The sequence below is a fragment of the Papio anubis genome, chromosome 9 (assembly GCF_008728515.1).
Source record: "Papio anubis isolate 15944 chromosome 9, Panubis1.0, whole genome shotgun sequence".
In the NCBI taxonomy this organism is placed as follows: domain Eukaryota; kingdom Metazoa; phylum Chordata; class Mammalia; order Primates; family Cercopithecidae; genus Papio; species Papio anubis.
In genome coordinates, this window is record NC_044984.1 from 117388839 (window position 1) to 117408662 (window position 19824).

Consider the following 19824-nt stretch of genomic DNA (forward strand, 5'->3'; position numbering starts at 1 on the left):
AAGTCATGGCTGCCTGCCCTGAAGCTGACAAAGCAAGTTGTGGCTTCTTAGATTCGGCATGAAAACGGAATTGGCGTTAAAAAAACCGAAGTGTGTGCCCCACCCACCCCAGAGTAGAAATTCAGTGGGATTGCCGGGGGCGGGTGAGGCAAGGAGCCCATGCCTCGCTGAGTGGGCAGGAGCAGGGCCCACGGGACCCAGAACCAGGCTGGACTCCGTCACAGTGCTGGGTGTTTTCAGTGTGGAGGGGCTGCTCTCAGTACTGAAAGAGTTAAGAAAAGGAAGCAGCCAAGGATTGCTCATTTAAAAAAACCTCATAGAAATCAGATTGAGAAGTAGAAAGGCGTAGAAATGTGGGCGGGCGGCCTTGACTGATGGCAGGGAGCGGAAGAGGCGGCCAGGCCCGTCCAGCCCGTGGCCTGAGGCTGGAAACAACACTGGCCTGGGCTCCAGGCAGGGCAGGCGGACAGGTGGGCAGGGTCCGGGGCGCAGAAATTAAGATATGGCCTTTCTCTCCTGCTTGCACGAGGCTCTGCCGCACTGGAGCCTTCAGTGTGGTTGTAGGTCCTGGGTCAGCAGGTACTGAGTTTCATGCATGTCAACGGGTCTGTAGCCATAGGAGGTGGTAATGGGTCTCCGCTCTCAAAAATCAGTGCAAAACCAGTGAGGTTGGACAGTTGAGAAACTCGAGTTAACAAGATGCAGGCTGGACCCCGTTGGAGCTGCTACCAAATGGGAGGGGACCTGGGAGTGAGGGTGGCCAGTGAATGGGGATGTGACAGGCTGGGCTTGGGCCCACACCTGGCACCAGGACACTTGGAGATCCACACAGGGCAAAATGTCTGGGAGAGCCTCCCAGGCCAGTCTGAGTGGGGAGTCCTGGTCCCTCTGCCATCCTGGGGCTGGTGGTCCCTGCCAGCTTCCATGACAAGCTGGACCCGTCAGGCCCGAGGACGTGAGGCAGGGCAGGGAGCACTGTGTGGTGTGGCCCGTGTCCTCTGCAAGGCCCTGGGACAAGCTCCCGGGCCCACGTCTCTGCATGTACCCAGGCCAGGCCTCCTAGCACCATGGAGACCTCGCACTGCACTCACGGTGCCCTACTTGGGGCCTGTGGCCGCCCCCGGCTCCAGGCGGCCAGTCATGGCGCGGCCCCAGCAGCCGGCCGCCATGCTCATGCTGCGCTGGCCCCGCTGCTCGCCATCTGCCTGGCTCTGTGTCCGCTCGTGCCGGTGGCTGGGCCCGCTGGGCTGGGCCGAGATGGTGCGAAGCAGGTGGTTCCGGGAACGCAGGAAGTCGCCCTGGCCAGGCAGGCCGAAGCTGCCCTTGCGCAGCGCCATGCGGGTGGCTGTGTTGCGAGCAGGCCGCGCCCGGTGGCTGTACTTCAGCTGCGCCAGGTGGGCTGCATAGCCGTCCGTGATGAACTGCGGGGGCAGTGAGGACGGCTGTCACAGGCCGGGGCTCCCTGAGCTGCCCGCCTGCACCCGCCTTACAATGCGCCTGCTCACCTGGCACTGCTGCTGCAGCTTCTTGGTAGGCCGGCCCACGATGTAGATCTGCATGGGGGACAGGCTGATGGCACTGTAGACCGCCACGTCCTTGGTGGAGCCGTAGGCCGCGTGCACACGCAGGTGCAGCTGTGGGGAGACTGGCATGGGCACAGGCACCATGGTCCCTCTGCCGCCACCCGTCCTGCCCCCATCCTCCCGGGCCCCACCTCGGAGATGAGCAGCTTCAGGAAGTTGGCCTTGTGCCGCAGCGGGTCATGCACCAGGCCGTCACAGAAGGACACCACGCCGTGGGGGAAGTTGTGCTGGGCCAGCCACGCCACCACCCGCTGCTTCTGCATGTCGGGCCGGCCCGTCACGTAGATGATGAGGTAGCCCAGGTCCTGCCAGTGCCTGGGGGTGAGGGGCAGGCCTGGGTGTCTCATGGCCACCCCTTCCTCGCTCCTGGGCCTCCCTGTCTCCTGCCCAGCCAGGGCCCACTTGGGCCATTGGAAAGCACATCTGATAGAGCTCAGACAGTGACGATGACAATGGTGACAATGACGGTGCCGCAGCAGGCCCTCAGGTGCTTGCACCGGGCGGCAGATGCCCCTGCTGTGGTGTCCCTGGCTTACCAGCCTCACTTTCCAGATGCGGGAATTGAAAGCCGACATTGAGAAATGACATCGCTTGCCCAAAGTGACATAGCTGATAATTGGGGGTGCCAGGCTCTGAACTGAGGTCATCAAGGCCCAGTGCCTGAGCCAAGCGTCCCCCACAGAGGTTCCCCTGTCCTCCTCCACTTGGCTAGCAGGAGCCCCTGAGCCCACACACCTTGCTACAGCCCTTTTCTGCCCCTCCGGGCCACTCACCGCACCACGTCCACGGCCCCGGCCCGCACCTTGGGGTCGCTGCCCATGATGGACACGCTAGCGGCAAAGGAGCCGTCGATGCTGAAGACCACGAACTCTGTGCCCTTGGGCAGCACAGTGATGTAGCTGTCGGCAAACGTGTGGTCTCCCCTGGCAGGTGGTGGGGTGCTCATCAGAACCACCCAGAGCATCGCCCTGCCCACCCTGCCCACCCAGTGCAGGCATATACCTGACCACCATCTTGATGGGGTAGACACCCACGCCCAGGCGGTGCGACTCAGGGATGGTGTAGGAGACACGCCCACTGTTGTTGGTCACCAGCGTATCCAGGTAGAGCCACTCGCCCGAGGGTGGCTGGGTCATGATGTGCACATCCACCTGGGCCCAGCAGGCTGGTCACGGGCTGGCTGTGTCTGGCCTCCCCACCCCCTGCACCCCGGCCAGAGGGCAGCAGGGAGCTCCCCAAAGTCCCTCCATGTTACCCCTACCCGCCGTGTCCTTACCTTCTCCCCAGTCAGGGTGACCATGTCCAGGGGCCCATACATGAACCTGCCCGTCAGGACCTGGGGGCCGTCCTCATTGGCGAGGGCATCATTGATCCGGTGGTTGGCCGTCACGTTCTGTGGAGGGAGCAGCAAGCCCGGGTCAGGGGGTCAGAGGGCACCCCAGGTGCCTGTGTTCTGCTCAAGCTCTGTGGGCCTGAGGGGCAGGCTTGAGCTATGAGCTGCACAGCCCACATCCAAGTCTGGATCAGACACGATGGTGTGGCCTTGGAAAAAACTAGGAAGCCTTGCTGCCTTCCCTGTCTGTGAAGTGGGCTGACAGCTCCAGCCTCATGGCCCTGGAAGGTACATAAGACTGCAGGCTTTCCTGCAACTCAGTTTCCTCATCTGGACACGGAGGCTGGTGACAGGGTGACAGCGTGGGGGCCTGGGCGCCCGGGGGACCCTCACCCGCAGCTTCACGTGGGTCCGCTTGCGCTGCCACTTCTCCCTTGGCTTGGAGGGGGTGAACACCGACACCTCTTTGCCATCCAGCTCCAAGATGCTGGAGTTGTCATGCCTCATGACCTGGGAAGAGGGGACAGGGCAGGGCCATGGGGCAGATGGCACCCTGGGGCTTCCTGCCGTAGGAGGAGGAGGAGGCCCAGCGCCCGGGAGCAAGAGGAGCCTGTGGGTTGTAGGGTGCGTTCTTCAACCCACTACCATTTGCCCAGTAGTCCTCAGATCCCTGTTCGTTCACCTGACGAATGTGTAGATATGTTCCCTCCATCCCAATATCCTTAAAATTCTGAACACACCCCAGCATAAAGGTGCCTTCGTCTTGCTTGCTCTGTGATCTGATGGGGTTGGAGGGGAGTCCTCACTGTCTCCTCGTCTGTGAAACGGGGTCCTGTCATGGGTGTTGTCACTCAGGGCCCTCCTGGGAGGCCCGGGGCCCCGGGTACCTGTCTCAGCAGGAAGGAGACCACGTCTGTTGACTCCCAGTAGCTGGCGTGGAAGAGGTGAGGCAGAGCCACCGTGGGGAAGGCCGTGAGGGCATCAGGGCAGTACAGGGCATAGTCGATCCGCTTCTGGCCCCACCACTTTGCAGCGACTGCCAGGAGGGGCCGTGATTGGGCTGGGGCTGTATAGCCCAAAGGGTCACTCGGCCCCTCTGGCCTGCTCAGCCCAGCCCAGACCCCCCACCAGCTATAGCCAAAGTGAATCTTCTCCCAGGCTGGGGGAGTGAGGCAAGCGGGAGGGAGTGCAGGCAGAAGCACACAGACCCAGGCCAGTGGTGAGTGCCAGCCCTGCTGAGGGGCTCCCGTGGTTGCATGGGGGGACCAGTTGGAATCTGTGGGATGGTACCAGCTGTCCCTGGTCCCTTACTGACTCTGGTGACCCTCTGCCCTGTAGCAACCCCATCGCTGCCCTCTCTGGGCCACTCCTGGTCTCCCGTCTTCCCCCTAGGCCTCAAGACTGGGAAAGGCTGCACAGAGGTGGGGTTACAATTCCTGACCCCCAGGGCAAGGGTGCTGCCCTCCTCGCACCTGGGACACCCCATGAGCCCTGAGGCACAGCAGTGTGGGTGGGGAAGCCTGGGCCTCCAGATGGATGGTCCTGGTGCATCTGGCTCTGCCACTAGGGGCTTGGCGAGGGCAACCTTCCTGAACAAGACGAGCTTGTAAAGTGCCTCTTGGGCTGTCCGCAGGGGGGCCCAGCAGCAGGGCCTGGTTTACAGGTCCGGGCTTCCCTAGGTTCTGCCCGAAGCTTTCCTCGGAGCTTCCTTGGTCCTCATCTGGCCTCATTCCAGCTTTGTTAGGTCTCCGGTCCCCCCACCCCACTAGACAATGCTACCAGCTCCCACCTCCTCCCTGGATGGCCAAGTCCTCCCAGCCCAACCCCCAGCTCCCTGTTAGGCCGAAGCAGGGGTCCAGGTGGGCAGAGCCTGGTGGTGAGGGGTGCTCAGCAGCAGAGTGACCCCCCAGTGAGGGGAAAGCGTGTGGGGTGGTACCTTCTCTGATGTCCAGCTCAGGGAGGCCAGGGGCCCTCTCCAGGCTGGGGCTCGCCTGCCTGGCTGGAGGGTGGGGGCCAGGGGTGATAGGGCGGGGTGGGGGCAGGGCGAGCAGGGACAGACGCCTGACGCTGGGGGTATGGCTGAGCGCATCGGGGGCCTCTGAGAAGCAAGAGCAATGGATGGCTCAGCCACATGGGGGGCCACTGCGCTGCCACGTCTACCAGGGGCCAGGCAGGACACTGGGACAGTGCCAGGCCTGCGGCTATCAAGGGTGGGCCCCTTGGCCCTCCTCACGGATGAACACAACTGCTAGAAACCCCCATCCCAGCCTCAGCCCCCGTATAGCCACGCTGACCACAGCTGTGAGAATCCCTGGCCCAGCATGGGGGGGGGCAGCCACCTGGCGGGGACTGAGAAGGAAACTCAGACTCTGCTTGAAGCACCAAGAAGCTTCATGCAGGAGCCAAGCATGAGGAAGGTGGGGCCCTTCCTAATGCGCCTTCTTCCAGAATCCTCCAGAGAAGGCGAAGCTTCTCAGCCTGGACACTGCAGAGTCTTTGGACTTGACCAGTCTCTGCTGTGGGGCTGGTCCGGGCACTGCAGGTGCCCAGCAGCCTCCCTCCTTCTACCCACCAGGTGCCAGCAGCATCCCTCCCCAGCTTCAGCAGCTAGAAATGCTCCGAGACCTGGTCATCAGCTGTCCCCTATGGGCACGACGGCCCTGGCTGAGTGAGGAGGGTGAGGGGCCTGGTACACTCACTCTGGGCAATGCTGGATGCCGTGTAGCTCTCGGCCATGCCTGACACCTGGCTGGCGATGCTGATCTCACTGGCTCGGCGGAAGCCACGACTGGCAGGGGCAGTGCTGGGCGAGGAGGGGGTGGCATGCTCTTGGAAGGCCGCATTGTAGGTCTGGAGCACATCCGCTGCAGGTGGACAGGGACCAGAGGCCAGGTAAGAGAGGCCCTGCCCAGCCCTGCCCAGCCCCGGAGCAGTTGGGGAGCCAGTGTGTCAGGGTCCAGTGTGTGCCTAGGCTGGGGGCCGGGCAGCAGCTGTGCCAGAGCCACCTGCTCAGGGCCGTGAGAGGGAGGGGCCCAGAGCTTCAGCAGGTGAGGAGGAGGGCTGGGGCAGGGTGGACTGAAGAATGGACACAGACACAGGGCAGGGAGGGGTGGCAGCTGGGCTCAACCTCAGTCACCCTCCTGCCCCCCACACACCCCTCAGCTTGTGTCCAGCAGCCCCAGCGGCTCCAGGGCCTCCAGAGCTCAGCCTGGCCTGACCTGACCCACAGCCCACAGCAAAAGCAGCGGCTCCACCCAGGTTTGCAGGGTGCTGACAACAGGTGCCACAGGTGGCTTCCTGGGGATGCCCTACACATGCAGAGCACGGAGAGAGGCAAGCCCTGGACGTCCCTCACACAGGCCACAGCCAGCAGTCCCTGATGGGCTTTTGGGGACAAAGGCAGGTGCTGGGGACTCAAGCCAGGCTCACCCAGGCCCAGGCTGAAGACAGGACAGAACGGGGAGGACAGGGATCAGTCAGACAAGCCACACCTGGACGGGGTACAGGAGGTGCCTGGGTGACCTCAGAGAGGGAAGGAGTGGGCCCTGGGGAATCCAACCCCTCACTGGGACCAGAAGCTTCCCCAAGTGAGGGGTGGGCCTGGCTGGCTCAAGGCCTCATCCCATCTCCCGTCTGCTTCTGGCAGAGCCCTGGAACCGTCACTGACGTGCTCTGTGGCCCTGAGACAGCCTCTGCTGTTTCTGAGCTGCTGCGCCCCTTTGCTTTGGGTCTGCCCCGCCTCTGGCCCACAATATGCGGGAGGAGGCACCCATACCAGTTCCTCAGGGCCGTCCCGCCCAAGTCTCTGTTCCTCACCACCCAGGTCCCACCAACTCTTGAGTGGCCAAGGAGGGCATGGGTTGGGGGGTGTCCCTGAGGACTGGGTCAGCCAGCGAAGCAGACGTCACCACGAGCAGGGGAGGGTACACACACTCGGCAGAGCCCGGGCGGGGCCCGTCTTGCCAGGTGGGCGCGGGAACAGGCATACTGGCTTCCAGGAAGCTGTCCCCGTGGGGGAGAGGGGCCAGGGGGCCGCCCTCCAGGACCAGCTCAGGGTTTCTCTGCACGGTCTCGACTGGAGGCAGACGGGGAGAGAACAGAGGACAAGAACAGACACTTGCATGGGCCATCCAGACACGCTCCAACACAGAGACTCAGGGCTCTTTTAGGACCAGGACATGACAAGACGCTGGGACACACGCCGGGGCAGGGGTCGGGCCAAGCCCACCTGGACCTCCCCTGCCCCAACCCGTCTCCTGCATCCTGTCTCGGGGCCAGCCACCTGCCATGATGGGACCCAGCCGACCAGGCCCCCAACTCAGTGAGGGTCCCTGGTGGGTCCTTAGCTCTGTCTCTGCTGGGATGGAGGCTCAGCTGTGGAGAGGGGAGTCTGGTCTCATTCTGCCCCTTCCCTGCTCCGGGGACCCTGGAACAAGGCCCTGACCTGTACCCTCCGAAAGGTGGGAACCATCATTCCTGCCTCAGGGATCAGTGCGGAGGGATGCACCACCCCCCGCCCCCCACCCCCAACAGCTGTCCACCTCCGAGAGGCATTCAGCACAGGCTGTCCCTCTCACCTGGGGAAGAACCACGTGGCACGGAGGGCCTAGGAGCCAGGGAGCCACGCCTACCCCACCTTCCCCCAGAGGAGCAGGGCGGAATGTGCCTCTCACCCAGCAGTGTGGAGCAGCCGTCCCCCAGCGGGTAGCGTTGGTAGCGGGGGACACTGAAAGGCGGCAGAGCGTGGAAGCGCCGTTCCAGCAGCGGCTCCAGGCGCGACGCTGACGGGTCCGCGGGGTGGAAGAGGTTGTAGACTTGCTGGCAGGCTGGCCGCAGCTGGAAAACTGGGGGTGGGGGTGTTGGCTGCAGAGCTGGGGCCGGCCCTGAGGAGCAGGGGTGGGGAGTGGGAAATTTGGGAACTGGGAACTGGGTTGTCTGCCGAAAGTTTGGGAGAGACGGGGGTGTGTCTCTGTCAATTTAGGACCTGTTTCGGTCATTGTCACTTTTTTTCAGACAGGCTCTTGCTCTGGCACCCAGTCTGGAGGGCAGTGGTGCGATCTTGGTTCACTGTAGCCTCAGTCTCCTGGGCTCAAGTGATCCTCCCCCCTCAGCCTCCTGAGTAGCTGGGACCACAGGTATACACCACCACACCTGGCTATTTTATTTTTTGTAGAGATGGGGTCTCAGTATGTTACCCAGGCTGGTCTCAAACTCCTGGACTCAAGGCATCCTCCCACCTGGGCCTCCCAAAGTGCTGGGATTACAGGCGTGAGCCCCCACGTCCAACCTCTTAATTTTTTTTTCATTGCAAAAGTTATAATGATTGTGGTAAAAAGTGGTTTGCAGTACAGAAGAGCACATGATGAAGGGCACATGGTGGAAACCCCTTCCACCCCAGGTCCCCTGCAGCTCCAGTTCATCTTGCAGGAGCCCCACCGAGTACTGGCTAAGGCAGCCCTGCCCTGCCTGTATGGGAAAATGTTTCTTCATCTGTCAAATGGGGTGGCAGTTCCAACCACATCATGGAGTTAAGGAGATCACGTGAATGTAAGGATGTGTTAATTATCAGTGCTGTATCTCACTTTTAGAGGGACATAAACCGGAACATATGCTATGCCTTCTGAACTTTGCCTTTTCTTCCCGCTTAACACAACAAATGCTGGCGTCTTTCATGTGAGCATGCATAGTTTCTCCTTGCTCTTTTTCAGAGGAGGCAGGTACTCCACTGTGTGACTGTGCCAGAATTGATTTAAACAGTCCCCTCCAAATAGATGGACATTTAAGTTGGTTCTGGTTTTTCACAGTGACACATAATGTGACCACAACGGCACTGTCCCTAAGTCTCCATGCACCTGTGTAGGACTCTGTGGGGCTGTTCAGAGCCTGCAGTGGACGGGGCACAGGGATGCCCTCCATGGGGCTGCACCCCTTTACACCAAGTGTGAGCTGCCTTGGTTGTTGGGGTCCCTTTAAAGCTACCCATTTCTCTTCCTGGCAGTGCTGGTCACCAGTTTGTGGAAGGGGAAGGGTCCTGGGCACTGAGTCCAGAGATCTGCTTTTTTTTTTTTTGAGACCGAGTTTCACTTTTGTTGCCCAGGCTGGAGTGTAATGGCACCATCTTGGCTCACCATAACCTCCACCTCCCAGGTTCAAGTGATTCTCCTGCCTCAGCCTCCCGAGTAGCTGGGATTACAGATATGCGCCACCACACCCAGCTAATTTTGTAATTTTAGTAGAGACGGGGTTTCTCCATGTTGGTCAGGCTGGTCTCGAACTCCCGACCTCAGGTGATCCGCCTGCCTCGGCCTCCCAAAGTGCTGGGATTACAGGTATGAGCCACTGTACCCGGCCAGGTCTGCATTTTTAACCTAGCACTTGGCAAGCATCTAAACCTCTCTGAGCCTCAGTTTCCCCCTCTGTCATCTGGGGGTGTAACATGGGCCCTGTGTGGCTACTCTCAGGATTGTGTGGCTCCTGGGACTTTGCAGGCTGATCCCAGGGCACACGGCAGGGACTGCTGCTTCAGTGATGCCCAGCCGCCGGCCTGCCTGACTTGGGTAGACAGACGCACAGCTGTGGCCCCTCCAGGGCCGGGAGCCCACTATACCCAGGAGGCTTTGGGGATGCCCTGCCTCTGTATCTCTCCCTATGGGAGGACCTTGGACCTGGGAGGCTGGGTCTGTCTCCATCTGACTCTGGGGTGGTGTCTTTTCTCCCTGGACCTCAGCTTTCCCATCTAGGGGATGACCCTCAGCTCCCACAGGCATCCTGGAGATGAAATGAAAGAGCAGGTGTCACGGACAGCCAGTGACTGAGCTGCTGAAGCAGGAGCAGAGGATAGCAAGGGGCCCTTGGTGGGGAAGACAGGAAGGAGGGCAGAAACAGGCCTGGGATGTGGCCATGATCTCGTCACAGGGGTCCACTGAGACCCCCCACACCCACCCAGCGCATGTACCGCCCCTGCTGGGCTCTCACCATCCAGGGCTGGGATGACAGTCTTCCTCAAGGCCAGGACCAGCCCCAGCGGGCACCCGAAGAGGAAGAGGTCCGTGATCTCAAAGTCAAACCTGCCCAGGGCACCTGTGCCGTCCAGCATGGTGGAGCTGCTGGAACGGCGTGAGCAGGGCTCAGTCCTCAGCATGCTGGCATGGAGGCTGCAGTGGGGGACGCACGAGGTCACACCACGGCCCCTCTCACAGCTGGCCTTCCCCTAGTCTCACGAGGGACAGGGTGGGTCCCACAGCCCCCAAGAGTCATCAGACCTAACCTAAATAAGACTTAGCTGTATGTGAGTGTAGCTGCCATCATCTGCCAAGACACTGCTGGTGGCACCCAACCTCTCTCGGGGGCCCACTGGCTTCGGGACAGCCCTGACCTGGACCACCTGCCCCTGGTCCATTCTGCCCCCAACTCTGCCATTCCCCACCCTCACCCTCAAGACAAATTGCTCCCTCAGGCCCGAGATGACCCTTGGTGTATATGAGACAAGGCACCCAATAAGCCACTTTCTCCTGGGCCCAGACTGGGATCCCAGCTCTCAGGCTGGGGGAACCTCAGGCAGAGACCCCAGGCCTCCCGTTGGCCATTGCGGGGGACGCTCCTCCCTCTTGGAGCCTCTTCCTGCACCCAGAGGCGAGCCCCAGCCCCCCAGCCCCACCCACCTGGACAGGAAGGCCTGGTGCTGCTGGATGGTGTCTAGCTCATAGGTGGACGAGTCGCTTCTCTTGCGGGGTAGCTGCCTTTTGGGGTCCTCGGTGCCATTGCTGCGGGGGATGTCGACGTTGCTTCGGCTCAGGTGCCGACTGCTCTCCAGGCTGGAGCCACCACTACTGCCACCACCACCACTGTTGCCACCACCGCCACCGCCACCACCGGAGCAGTGTGCTGCATTCACCAGAATGCCCGGGGACAGCAGGTCGTTGTCCTGGAATGGCCCCATGGAGGCTCACTGCCAGGTGGCCGCTGGCCTGATCCCTTCTCCAGCATCCTGGAAGCTGCCTCCTCCCTCCTAACCCCAGGCCCAGTGGCCACAGTCCAGCCGGCCTCTCATCAAACCAGAGGGGAGGGCCCCTGTTCCCTTCTGTCCCCCCACCCACAAGCCACCCTGGACCTCATTGGTCTACAGGCCATTTGCCACTGTGCAGCAGAGGCAGCGAAGCAGAGAGGGGTCGCCCAACCCACCTCCTAGGAACCAGACCCCACTTCCCACAGTGCCGACCCTGGTTCAGGCTCATGAAACCACTCGCATTCCTAGGCTTGGCCACGTGGCAGCTGTTCCCCTGCCCCCATGCACCTGCCCTGCCGCCTCTGGGCACCTGTGCTGCCAACCTCTGCCCTTCCCATCCTTTTTTGGAGAGGTGAGGGGAGAGAGATTGTGAGAAAAACTGCTACAGCTCTTTCAGGGCCCAGGCACTTTCCCCGACTCTTCAGCCAGAATGGGCTGGGCTTCCTCAGCTCACCTGCACCCCCAACTCCTCCATAGCCCCTGCCCTGGAGGTGAGCTCTGGCAGCAGGGCTGGGGTTCAGGGGCTTGGAAAATGTTTGTTGAATGAATGGAGCTTAACTGGGTAGAGTCCAAGCCAGCTGGACTCAGGAAGTGCTGCCAGCCTTCTGCTTGGTGGGCACAGCCTGGGGCCAGGTGCAGGAACAGGCAAGGCAGCGACCCTGGGGGCATGCAGGAGGCTTCAGGCCTTGGGGAATGTCTGGGCCCCCATTTGGGTACCTGCATGCTGACCACACTGCCCCGGCGGCTGCTGCTCTGACTCTCAGACACCGGCTGGTTGCTGTAGCATAGGGCATCAAATGCCAGGATGCCCCCGACGCAGTCCCCAATCAGGCAGACCTTGGGGGAGAGGGGCCAGAAGCCTGAGCCGTTCACCCACTCGCTGGACTACAGGCTGGGGAGGCCATCACCTTCCCCTTCAGGCCAGCCCGCCCTACAGGGTCTTCCATCCTCCTCCCCTCCCCAACCTCCCCGGGACTCACCTGCCCATTGAAGGTCATGCCCTCCTGGGACTTGATGAAGTCCCCATACGCAAGGTTGGCTCGCTGAATCACTGTGGCAACCGCCTCCTGGTACTGGGGGGAGGAGGTGGCCAGCAGGGGGAGGGCAGCCAGGGGAATGTGGTCCTGACTGCTGGACAGACAGCCTTCGTCATGGCTGTAGGGGCTGAGGCTGGGGAGAGGGGCCAGTCAAGAGAGGGCAGGCGGCTCCAGCTCAGCCCAAAGGGCCCCTCTCCCCTGACCCGAGTCTCAGCCATGGACTCAGCTCACGCTAGTGATAACCCTTCCTGGCCAGGCCCTGGGTAGGCTTGGGGGACCAGGGTGAGTAAGACCCCATGTCTCAAAGGCAGGCCAATATCCCCACATTACACGTTTGGAAACGAAGGCTCAGCCATGGGCCCAGCCCTCCTGGGACTTGAGGCTTAGCCTGCATGTATATGTTTGGGCACCTCAAGGTAGAAGGAGCTGGCTGGTGGGTCTGGACATTGAGGCAGGAGTCCTGAAACTGGGGAGCCACCTGAGGCCCAGGGGTGGGAGGACGACAGTGCACAGCCGGAGGCTGCAGTCAAGGGCAGGTGCCACTCACTTGGACACCAGGGCAAAGGCGTCAGAGCAGACAGGCGGGCAGGGCACCAGGCGGATGGCAAGGCGGCCCAGGGCGCTGGGGTAGTGCACGCGCATGACGGTGTCGAACACGTTGGCGATGGTGTTGGCATCACCCTTCTTGGAACTGGGGTCCCCGGCGCCCGTGTCCAGGATGGTGCCTCCGTGCAGCACCAGTAGCAGCACGTGGATCTTGGAGGGCGGTGCAGCCAGCGGCTGGCTAACCTCGTCCTGCATGGGTTGGGGGGCAGTGTCAGCTCCCCAGGGAACCCAGCTCTTTGCTGAGGCCCCTCTGTCACCCTTGGTGGGGGTGTGCCTGTTGCACACAGCCCAACTGTTCCCTCTGAGAACCCCAGTTGGTTATTCAGTCCTGGGGTCTGGGGTTTGGCTGCCTTAACCCCTCCCCTGGGACCCTTGCTGGGACTGGAGCCTGGAGGAGGAGTCAGGGAAGTGGGCCTGTCCACTCCTCCTCCTGCAGCCCTGCCCCCGTCTGCCACTCTGACCAGGGGTGCAGAGGCCATTGAGGGAGTCCACTCCTTTGAGAGCATGAGCTCTGCTTCCTTCAAGGAGCCCAGGCAGTGGCTTCTGGGGCTTCCAGCTTTAAGGGGAGGCAGAGGCTCAGCCTGGTCTTGGCCTTGGGGGCTGCCTGCCCTGTATGTGTCTGTCTTGGCGTGAGCAGACAGGGCCACCACCAGCTCAAAGTTACAAAGGTCACCTGAGAATGGCCGGGGTCAGGGCATCCACAGCCTGGGTGGGTGGCAACCCCAGCCCCTCTGTCTGCAGCTCTGAGCTCTCTCCCAAGCTACACAGGGCCTCCTCCCCAGGCCCCCACCCTAAGGCCCTGCCATTCCTGGCCTCTCTCTAAGACCAGGGTCTCCAAAAGGAGAGGTGTCCTGGTGGGGATGGAGCCCTAGCACCTTAGAGAGGAGGCCGATCAGATTTCGAGAGGTAATGACACCACCTTCCTGCAGGCCAGGCCTGCCTATGAGGTCAAGGTGAGACCCTAGACCTGCACACCTGTGTAAGGGCTACAAACTGCTCCAGGCTAGGGGACTGGGCTAATATCACACGATGTGTCAGTGCTAGGCTGGACCGGAACCTGAAGCCTCTGCCACAACTCAGCACTCTCCTGCCAGGCCAGGCTGTGGCCCTGTCCCCAGAGGTCACCCTCCCCTGCCCCAAGCTTCTGGTATGTGACCGGAGGATAGCAGCAGGGCCAGGGCCCAAGAGGGGCCACTGATAAGTACTTGCTGTGTCCATATGATGTCTGGGGTGTAGGGGCAGGGAAGGGAGCTGAAGGGAGAGTCCTGCCTCCAAGAACCCGAGGAGACAGACCAAGGAGCCAAAGCCATCTAGAGGGCCTATGGTGAGGACAGCTGGCCATGGGGTAGGGGTAGCACCAGGACCCAGGTGCCAACACAGGTTGGGTGGGTGGGGAGGGTAGGGGCTGGACCCAGGACTTAAGAGGCTACCAGGTGGCTGGGAGCAGTGGCTTGAGCCTGTAATCCCAGCACTTTGGGAGGCCGAAGCAGGCAGATCACTTGAGGCCAGGAGTTTGAGACCAGCCTGACCAACATAGCAAAACCCTGTCTCTACCAAAAATACAAAAATTAGCCAGGCATGGCTGTGCACATCTGTAATCCCAGCTACTCGGGAGGCTGAGGCAGGAAAATCATTTGTACCCAGGAGGCAGAGGTTGCAGTGAGCCGAGATCGTGCCACTGCACTGCAAACTGGGTGAGAGAGTGAGATCCCGTCTCAAAAAAAAAAAAAAAAAAAGAAAAGAAAAAGAAAGTGGCCACCAGGAAGGGCAAGGGAATGGATGGGCTGGGCCAGGAGCCACTGAGCAGCAGGAAGCCTGGTGGGTGCTGCTGAGCTGGAGGAGGAAGGCTGGGCTGCCCTCACCCCAGGAGGAGCCACGGGGCTTCCCTCTTCTTCCCAGGGGCCAGCGCAGGACCGACACTTGTCCTCACATGGGGACTAGCCACCACTGGTTGGCCTGGACACAAACACACTCAGCCCAGGGCAGAGGGGGCCACCAGCTGCCCAGAACACAGGGCAGGAGGGAACAACATGAGCCCTATCCGGCTTTGACAAGGGTTTTATTTGCAGTCCAGTGAGGCAAAGGGTTTATGGAAGAAATGTCTTATGCAGCCTCCAGGACAGGAAGGTGATGTCCAGTGGTACTGAGTCACCAGGAGACGGGCAGGGCTTGGCACTGGGGGCCGAAAGAATCCTGCATAGGCCTATCTGACTGGGCTCAGTCCTGGAGACGACCCAGGGGCCCCCAGAGACCCCTGGAACACAGTCTCCCTACTACACTCAGCCTGCTTTCTCCAAGGGGACATCATGCCTCAGCCCGAGACAGGGACTCACCCTCCCCTGGGCTCTAGTATATATCTAGCAGCTATAGAGGCATCCCCCTACTAGTGTCTCCGCAAGGCCAGGAGCAGGGGCTCCGGTTTGGGGGTTCTTGCAAGCAAATGGATTTGGCTTTGGATGGCGGTGCCCCAGAATCAGTGCTGGGTTCTGAACACACACCCCAAGGCAGATCCAGAGCCCCAGGCCCCTTCTGCCCCTCCCCTGGGGGGGCGTCAGAGCTGTGTGTGCTGCAGGTGGGGAGGGGGCTCCGTTTGCTTATCTAGACATTAAGCAGCAATTGGAATCAACTCCCCTTATTCCATGACCCCTTCTAGAAAGCCTACCTCGGCGTCAGACTGCAAAGCAGAAAACCACAGGAAGGGGAGGCTGTGTGGATGTCCCTCCTCCTCCCCCAGACTCCCCAGGGGCCCGAGTTCCCCACAGAAGTGGTGCTGCCTCCACCTTAGGCAGCTTGAGGCCAGAGCAGTGCGGTGACCGCAGGTGATGGTGGGACAGCCCAGCTCAGCCCTGGCTCCTGTCCCAGTGCAAACAGCTCTGACGGCCCGCAGGTGGAGGAGGATGGGGCGTGAACTCCCACAGAGAACCCCCGAAGCGGACACAGGCGCTCTACCAAGACAGCTTTATTGGACACACTGAGCTCCGCCTGCCTCCCGCGGGGCCATCTTGTCGGCCACGGCCACATCACTTCTGCCTAGACGACTGTCGCTTCCTCCCTTTTCGTCTTTTTATCTTCAGGGACAGCAGACAGGCTGGGCACAAGGTGAAGATCTTATTTTTGATCTGGAATTTACAAGTTTCTCATTTTACTTTCCCATGGGTGGAGCTTGGATAAGGTTTTCTCAGGGGTTGTCTGTAGTCCCTGGTTCTTGGGGACCTCAGAGACAGAGGGCGGCAGGCGCCTTCCTAGCAGGGCAGCAAAAAAGGAGGCCCAGGCCTCTCCCCGGACAGTACCCAGGCAGGTGTGGAGGTGAGGCTGCCAGGCCCAGAGTTCCACCTCTGTAGCCCCTCAGACTATTCCTCTGTGCCCTGCCCCTCCCTTGGCGGCCGTGCCCCTGTCCCTCTGACACCCGGGCACCCACCTCTATGATGTTCAGCTGCTCCACACTGGAGGCCACCCTGAACTCAGGGGCGCTCTGGCGGTACAGACCATCTGCAACAACACAGAAGCCGTGCTGTGAGCTAAGGGGCAGCCCAGCCTGGCCGACCGGACGGAGGCTGCAACCGTGACGAGGGGAGCTTGGGGGCCCCCAATCCCCATGTATGTCCAGCACTGTGCAGGAGCTGGGTCAGAAAGGAGGGGGCTGAAGCCCTGCAGCCACCCTCCCTAGGCTCTGCAGCACCCCCAGACCTGCTGACCTTGTGTGTCTTCCGGCTCTGGGCTCTCGATCTTGTCCATGAGGTCATTGGAACTCCACTTGGTGATGTCCTTGGGGAACATTTCCTCTGTGTCAGACAGGTCCTCTGGAGAGGAGAGAAGGAAACTCAGGTGGGACTGGGAACAGTGGGGAGGCCCGGTTTCCCGAGGTGGGGATGCCCCTGTGTGCTCCTGTGTACCCCTGTGTTTGGCTCTGCTCTGACCCCTCCTCAACAGGACGGCCGCATAGCCCCACACCTTGGCCTTCTTCCTGACCATTAAAAAAATAGTGGTAACATTCACATAACAAAATTCACCATTTATAAAGTGGCATTTAGTATATTCACGATGCCGTGCAACCATCACCACTATCTAATTCCAGAACATCTTACTTCCCTAAATGGAAGCCCCATATTCGGGAGCAGTGAGTCCTCAGTCTTGCCTTCCTTAGCCCCTGGCCACCCCCAATCAATTTTCTGTCTCTACAGATTTGTCTATTATGGACATTTCCTATAAATGGAACCATACACTTGTGTCTGGCTTCTTGCACTCAGCACAGGGTTTCTGGGGTTCCTCTATGTTGTAGTGTGTGTCAGACGCTTCATTCCTTTTTACGGCTGAACCATAGTCCATTGCATGGACACACCACTTTTGTTTATCCACTCATCAGTTGATGTTCCTGTTTTTTTTTTTTTTTTTTAAAATGCTATATTGGCCGGGCGCAGTGGCTCATCCCTGTAATCCCAGGACTCTAGGAGGCTGAGGCGGGTGGACTGCTCGAGGTCAGGAGTTCAAGATCAGCCTGACCAACATGGTGAAATCGCATGTCTACTAAAAATACAAAAATTAGCCAGGCATGGTGGTGTGCACCTGTAGTCCCAGCTACTCAGGAGGCTGAGGCAGGAGAGTCACTTGAACCTGGGAGGCAGAGGTTGCAGTAAGCTGAGATCGTGCCGTTGCATTCCAGCCTGGGTGACAGAGCAAAACTCTTGTCTCAAAAAAAAAAAAAGCTACATTTAGGCTGGGGGTGGTGGTTCATATCTGTAATCCCAACACTTTGGAAGGCCGAGTCAGGTGGATCACCTGAGGTCAGGAGTTCAAGACCAGCCTAGCCAACATGGCAAAACCCTGTCTCTACTAAAGATACAAAAATTGGCCAGGCATGGTGGCATGTGCCTGTAGTCCCAGCTTCTCAGGGGGCTGAGGCATGAGAATCACTTGAATCTGGGAGTCAGAGATTGCAGTGAGCCGAGATCACACCACTGCACTTCAGCCTGGGCAACAGAGTGAGACTCCATTTCAAAAATAAATAAATAAAAAAAAAATAAAAAATGCTACATTTACTTTATTCCATCTTTACCATTTTTAAAATTTCTTATATATTTTATTTTTTGAGGTCTTGCTTTGATGCCAAGGCTGGAGTGTAGTGGCACAGTCATAGCTTACTGCAGCCTCGACCTCCTGGGCTCAATTGATCCTCCCATCTCAGCCTCCCGAGTAGTTGGAACGACAGGCATGCTCACTACACTTGGCTAATTTTTTTATTTTTATTTTTGTAGGGACAAGGTCTCTCTATGTTACCCTAGCTGGTCTTGAACTCCCAGGCTTAAGCGATCCCAAAGTGTCAGGATAACAGGCTTGAGCCACCATACCCAGTTCCTGTTTTGCTAAATTGACAAATAATCATAATTGTACATATTCATGGGGTACACAGTGATGTTTCAATACACCAGTGTATGGTGATCAGATTAGGGTAATTAGCACATCCATCATGTCAAATATTTATCATTTCTTTGTGTTGGGAATGTTCAATTTCTATCTTCCAGCGATTTGAAATTACGTATTACTGTGGTTTAAAAAAATTTTTTTTATGTTTGGTATTGACAGGGTTTCGCCATGTTGCCCAGGCTGGTCTCAAACTCCTGGGCTCAAGTAATCCACCTGCCTCAGCCTCCCAAAGTGCTGGGATTATGGTGTGAGCCACTGCGCCTGGCCTAATACATTACTGTTAACTCTAGTCATCCTGCAGTGTCACAGAACTAGAACTCATTCCTCCCATCTAGATATAATTTCATATCCTCTAACAGGTTTCTCCCTGTCCCTCCACAAAAGCACAGCTTCAGAAGTGCTGCTATGAACACCACCTCCAAGACTCCTGCTTCCGCTCCTCTGAGAACTTCTGCCCAGGACCACCAGGCTCATGGCTACCGTCTGACTCTGGCACTCGCTGGCCCTCCTCCAGCTCTGGATGGGCTCCTGGGCCCATTTCCCCAGAACAGTGCTGCCCTGGTACTTCCTGCTTTGCTGTCTCTTTTACAGCATTTTCTACGTTAAATATGTATTTTCCTCTCATCAGGGTCAGAGAGCCACCTGGGAGGGGAGAGACGCCAAGAGGCCCCTTCTCCATCCTGGGCAAGGCCCCTGGTGCAGAGGCCAGCTCAGGAGTCCCCAGCCACCATTCCAGGTCCTCCAGTTCCAGGGCCAAACCAGGACCTTTCTTCTGCCTGGACACTGACTCCCCAGGTTCCTTCCCTTGATGGCAGCTGGCCAGTTAACCAAAATGCCACCTTATTTGGCTCCTGTGCCCCTCCAAGCCACAGTGGTGACATGAGATCTGGTGCTGCCTGTGTCTGCTGAGTGCCTATGGACTCGCCCCCGTCCCTTTCTGAGCCTCTGACCTGCTGTGTGAATTTTGGGCTGGCTCAGCCACTGGCTTGCAGAGGGACCCAAGCCCCCAACCCCTACACCCGCTGGCCCCTCCGGCTTCCTGGAGCGGAATGGCTGGGGCACGAAGCAGGCGAGCACTGTATGCATGCCTCTTCCTGGCACAGGTGGTGCATCTGCTGTGTGGTCATGCGCTTATTTTGGGACAAGTGGGAAAATGGGCACTTCACATGTTTTCTGCTTATTGCATTTCCTAAAGTGCCTACATTAGATGTGGTATTAATTTAATCAAGAAAAAATAAGGTAAGTACAAAAAATTAGAAAATTAAAAGAAGTTATGCTTCCATGGAAATAAATTCACATACGGAATAAAGCTGTAGTCTGATGGCGTATCCTTATTTGGGGTTTCAAGAGCGCAGTCCCCATCTGCCAGGCCCACAGCACATCCTGATATCAGGTTAGGGTAAGCCTGAGACCCCAGACTCAAGGGAACAAGATGACTTCATCTCATCCTCTGTGCATCGCCCCAAACACCATGCTGTCCACCTGGGACAGCGCAGGAGTAGGGACCGGATATAGAACAGTAACAGGCAACACCCGTATCAGTCCACACCCACACCCTAAGCCCTTTCAGACCCCTCCACACCTCGCCCAGGAAGGCCCCAAGGACTGCAGGGCGCTGCCTGCCTACCGTGCGCATCGAAGAACTCGTCGTCTGAGCTCTCGTCCGAGTCCCTGGCGATACTCTGCATCCTCCACTCCGAGATGCTGTGGCGGGAAGGACTCGCTGGAAGGCAAAACCTCAGAATGACCGCCAACTGGAGAGGAAGGGCCCAGAGGCTGCCCCGAGCTGGCAGGAGGCAGGGAGGGCAACCCACAGGCCTGACAAGCATCGCAGAGGCT

General features: G+C 59.2%; 1 protein-coding gene across 20 annotated transcripts in view; it reads right to left on the bottom strand.

Moving 5' to 3' along the window:
* Positions 1-19824, bottom strand: part of PITPNM2 (phosphatidylinositol transfer protein membrane associated 2) — a 167185-nt gene that overhangs the window by 1441 nt on the left and 145920 nt on the right. For 15 of the 20 annotated variants that reach the window (XM_031650858.1, XM_021923084.2, XM_021923080.2 and 12 more), the window contains 19 exons: positions 19613-19708; positions 16260-16364; positions 15983-16053; positions 12506-12753; positions 11902-12091; positions 11639-11758; positions 10578-10840; positions 9892-10070; positions 7590-7799; positions 6848-6991; positions 5616-5780; positions 3804-3952; positions 3310-3426; positions 2860-2976; positions 2586-2734; positions 2357-2506; positions 1715-1898; positions 1506-1634; positions 1092-1421 (listed from right to left, as the gene is read on the bottom strand). In XM_031650858.1, the coding sequence (XP_031506718.1) occupies positions 1098-1421; positions 1506-1634; positions 1715-1898; positions 2357-2506; positions 2586-2734; positions 2860-2976; positions 3310-3426; positions 3804-3952; positions 5616-5780; positions 6848-6991; positions 7590-7799; positions 9892-10070; positions 10578-10840; positions 11639-11758; positions 11902-12091; positions 12506-12753; positions 15983-16053; positions 16260-16364; positions 19613-19708 (3110 nt within the window). In that variant the 3' untranslated portion in view covers positions 1092-1097. The remainder of the gene's footprint in view (positions 1-1091; positions 1422-1505; positions 1635-1714; positions 1899-2356; positions 2507-2585; positions 2735-2859; positions 2977-3309; positions 3427-3803; positions 3953-5615; positions 5781-6847; positions 6992-7589; positions 7800-9891; positions 10071-10577; positions 10841-11638; positions 11759-11901; positions 12092-12505; positions 12754-15982; positions 16054-16259; positions 16365-19612; positions 19709-19824) is intronic. The other 5 variants (XM_031650861.1, XM_031650859.1, XM_031650860.1 and 2 more) reach the window with 4 other exon arrangements.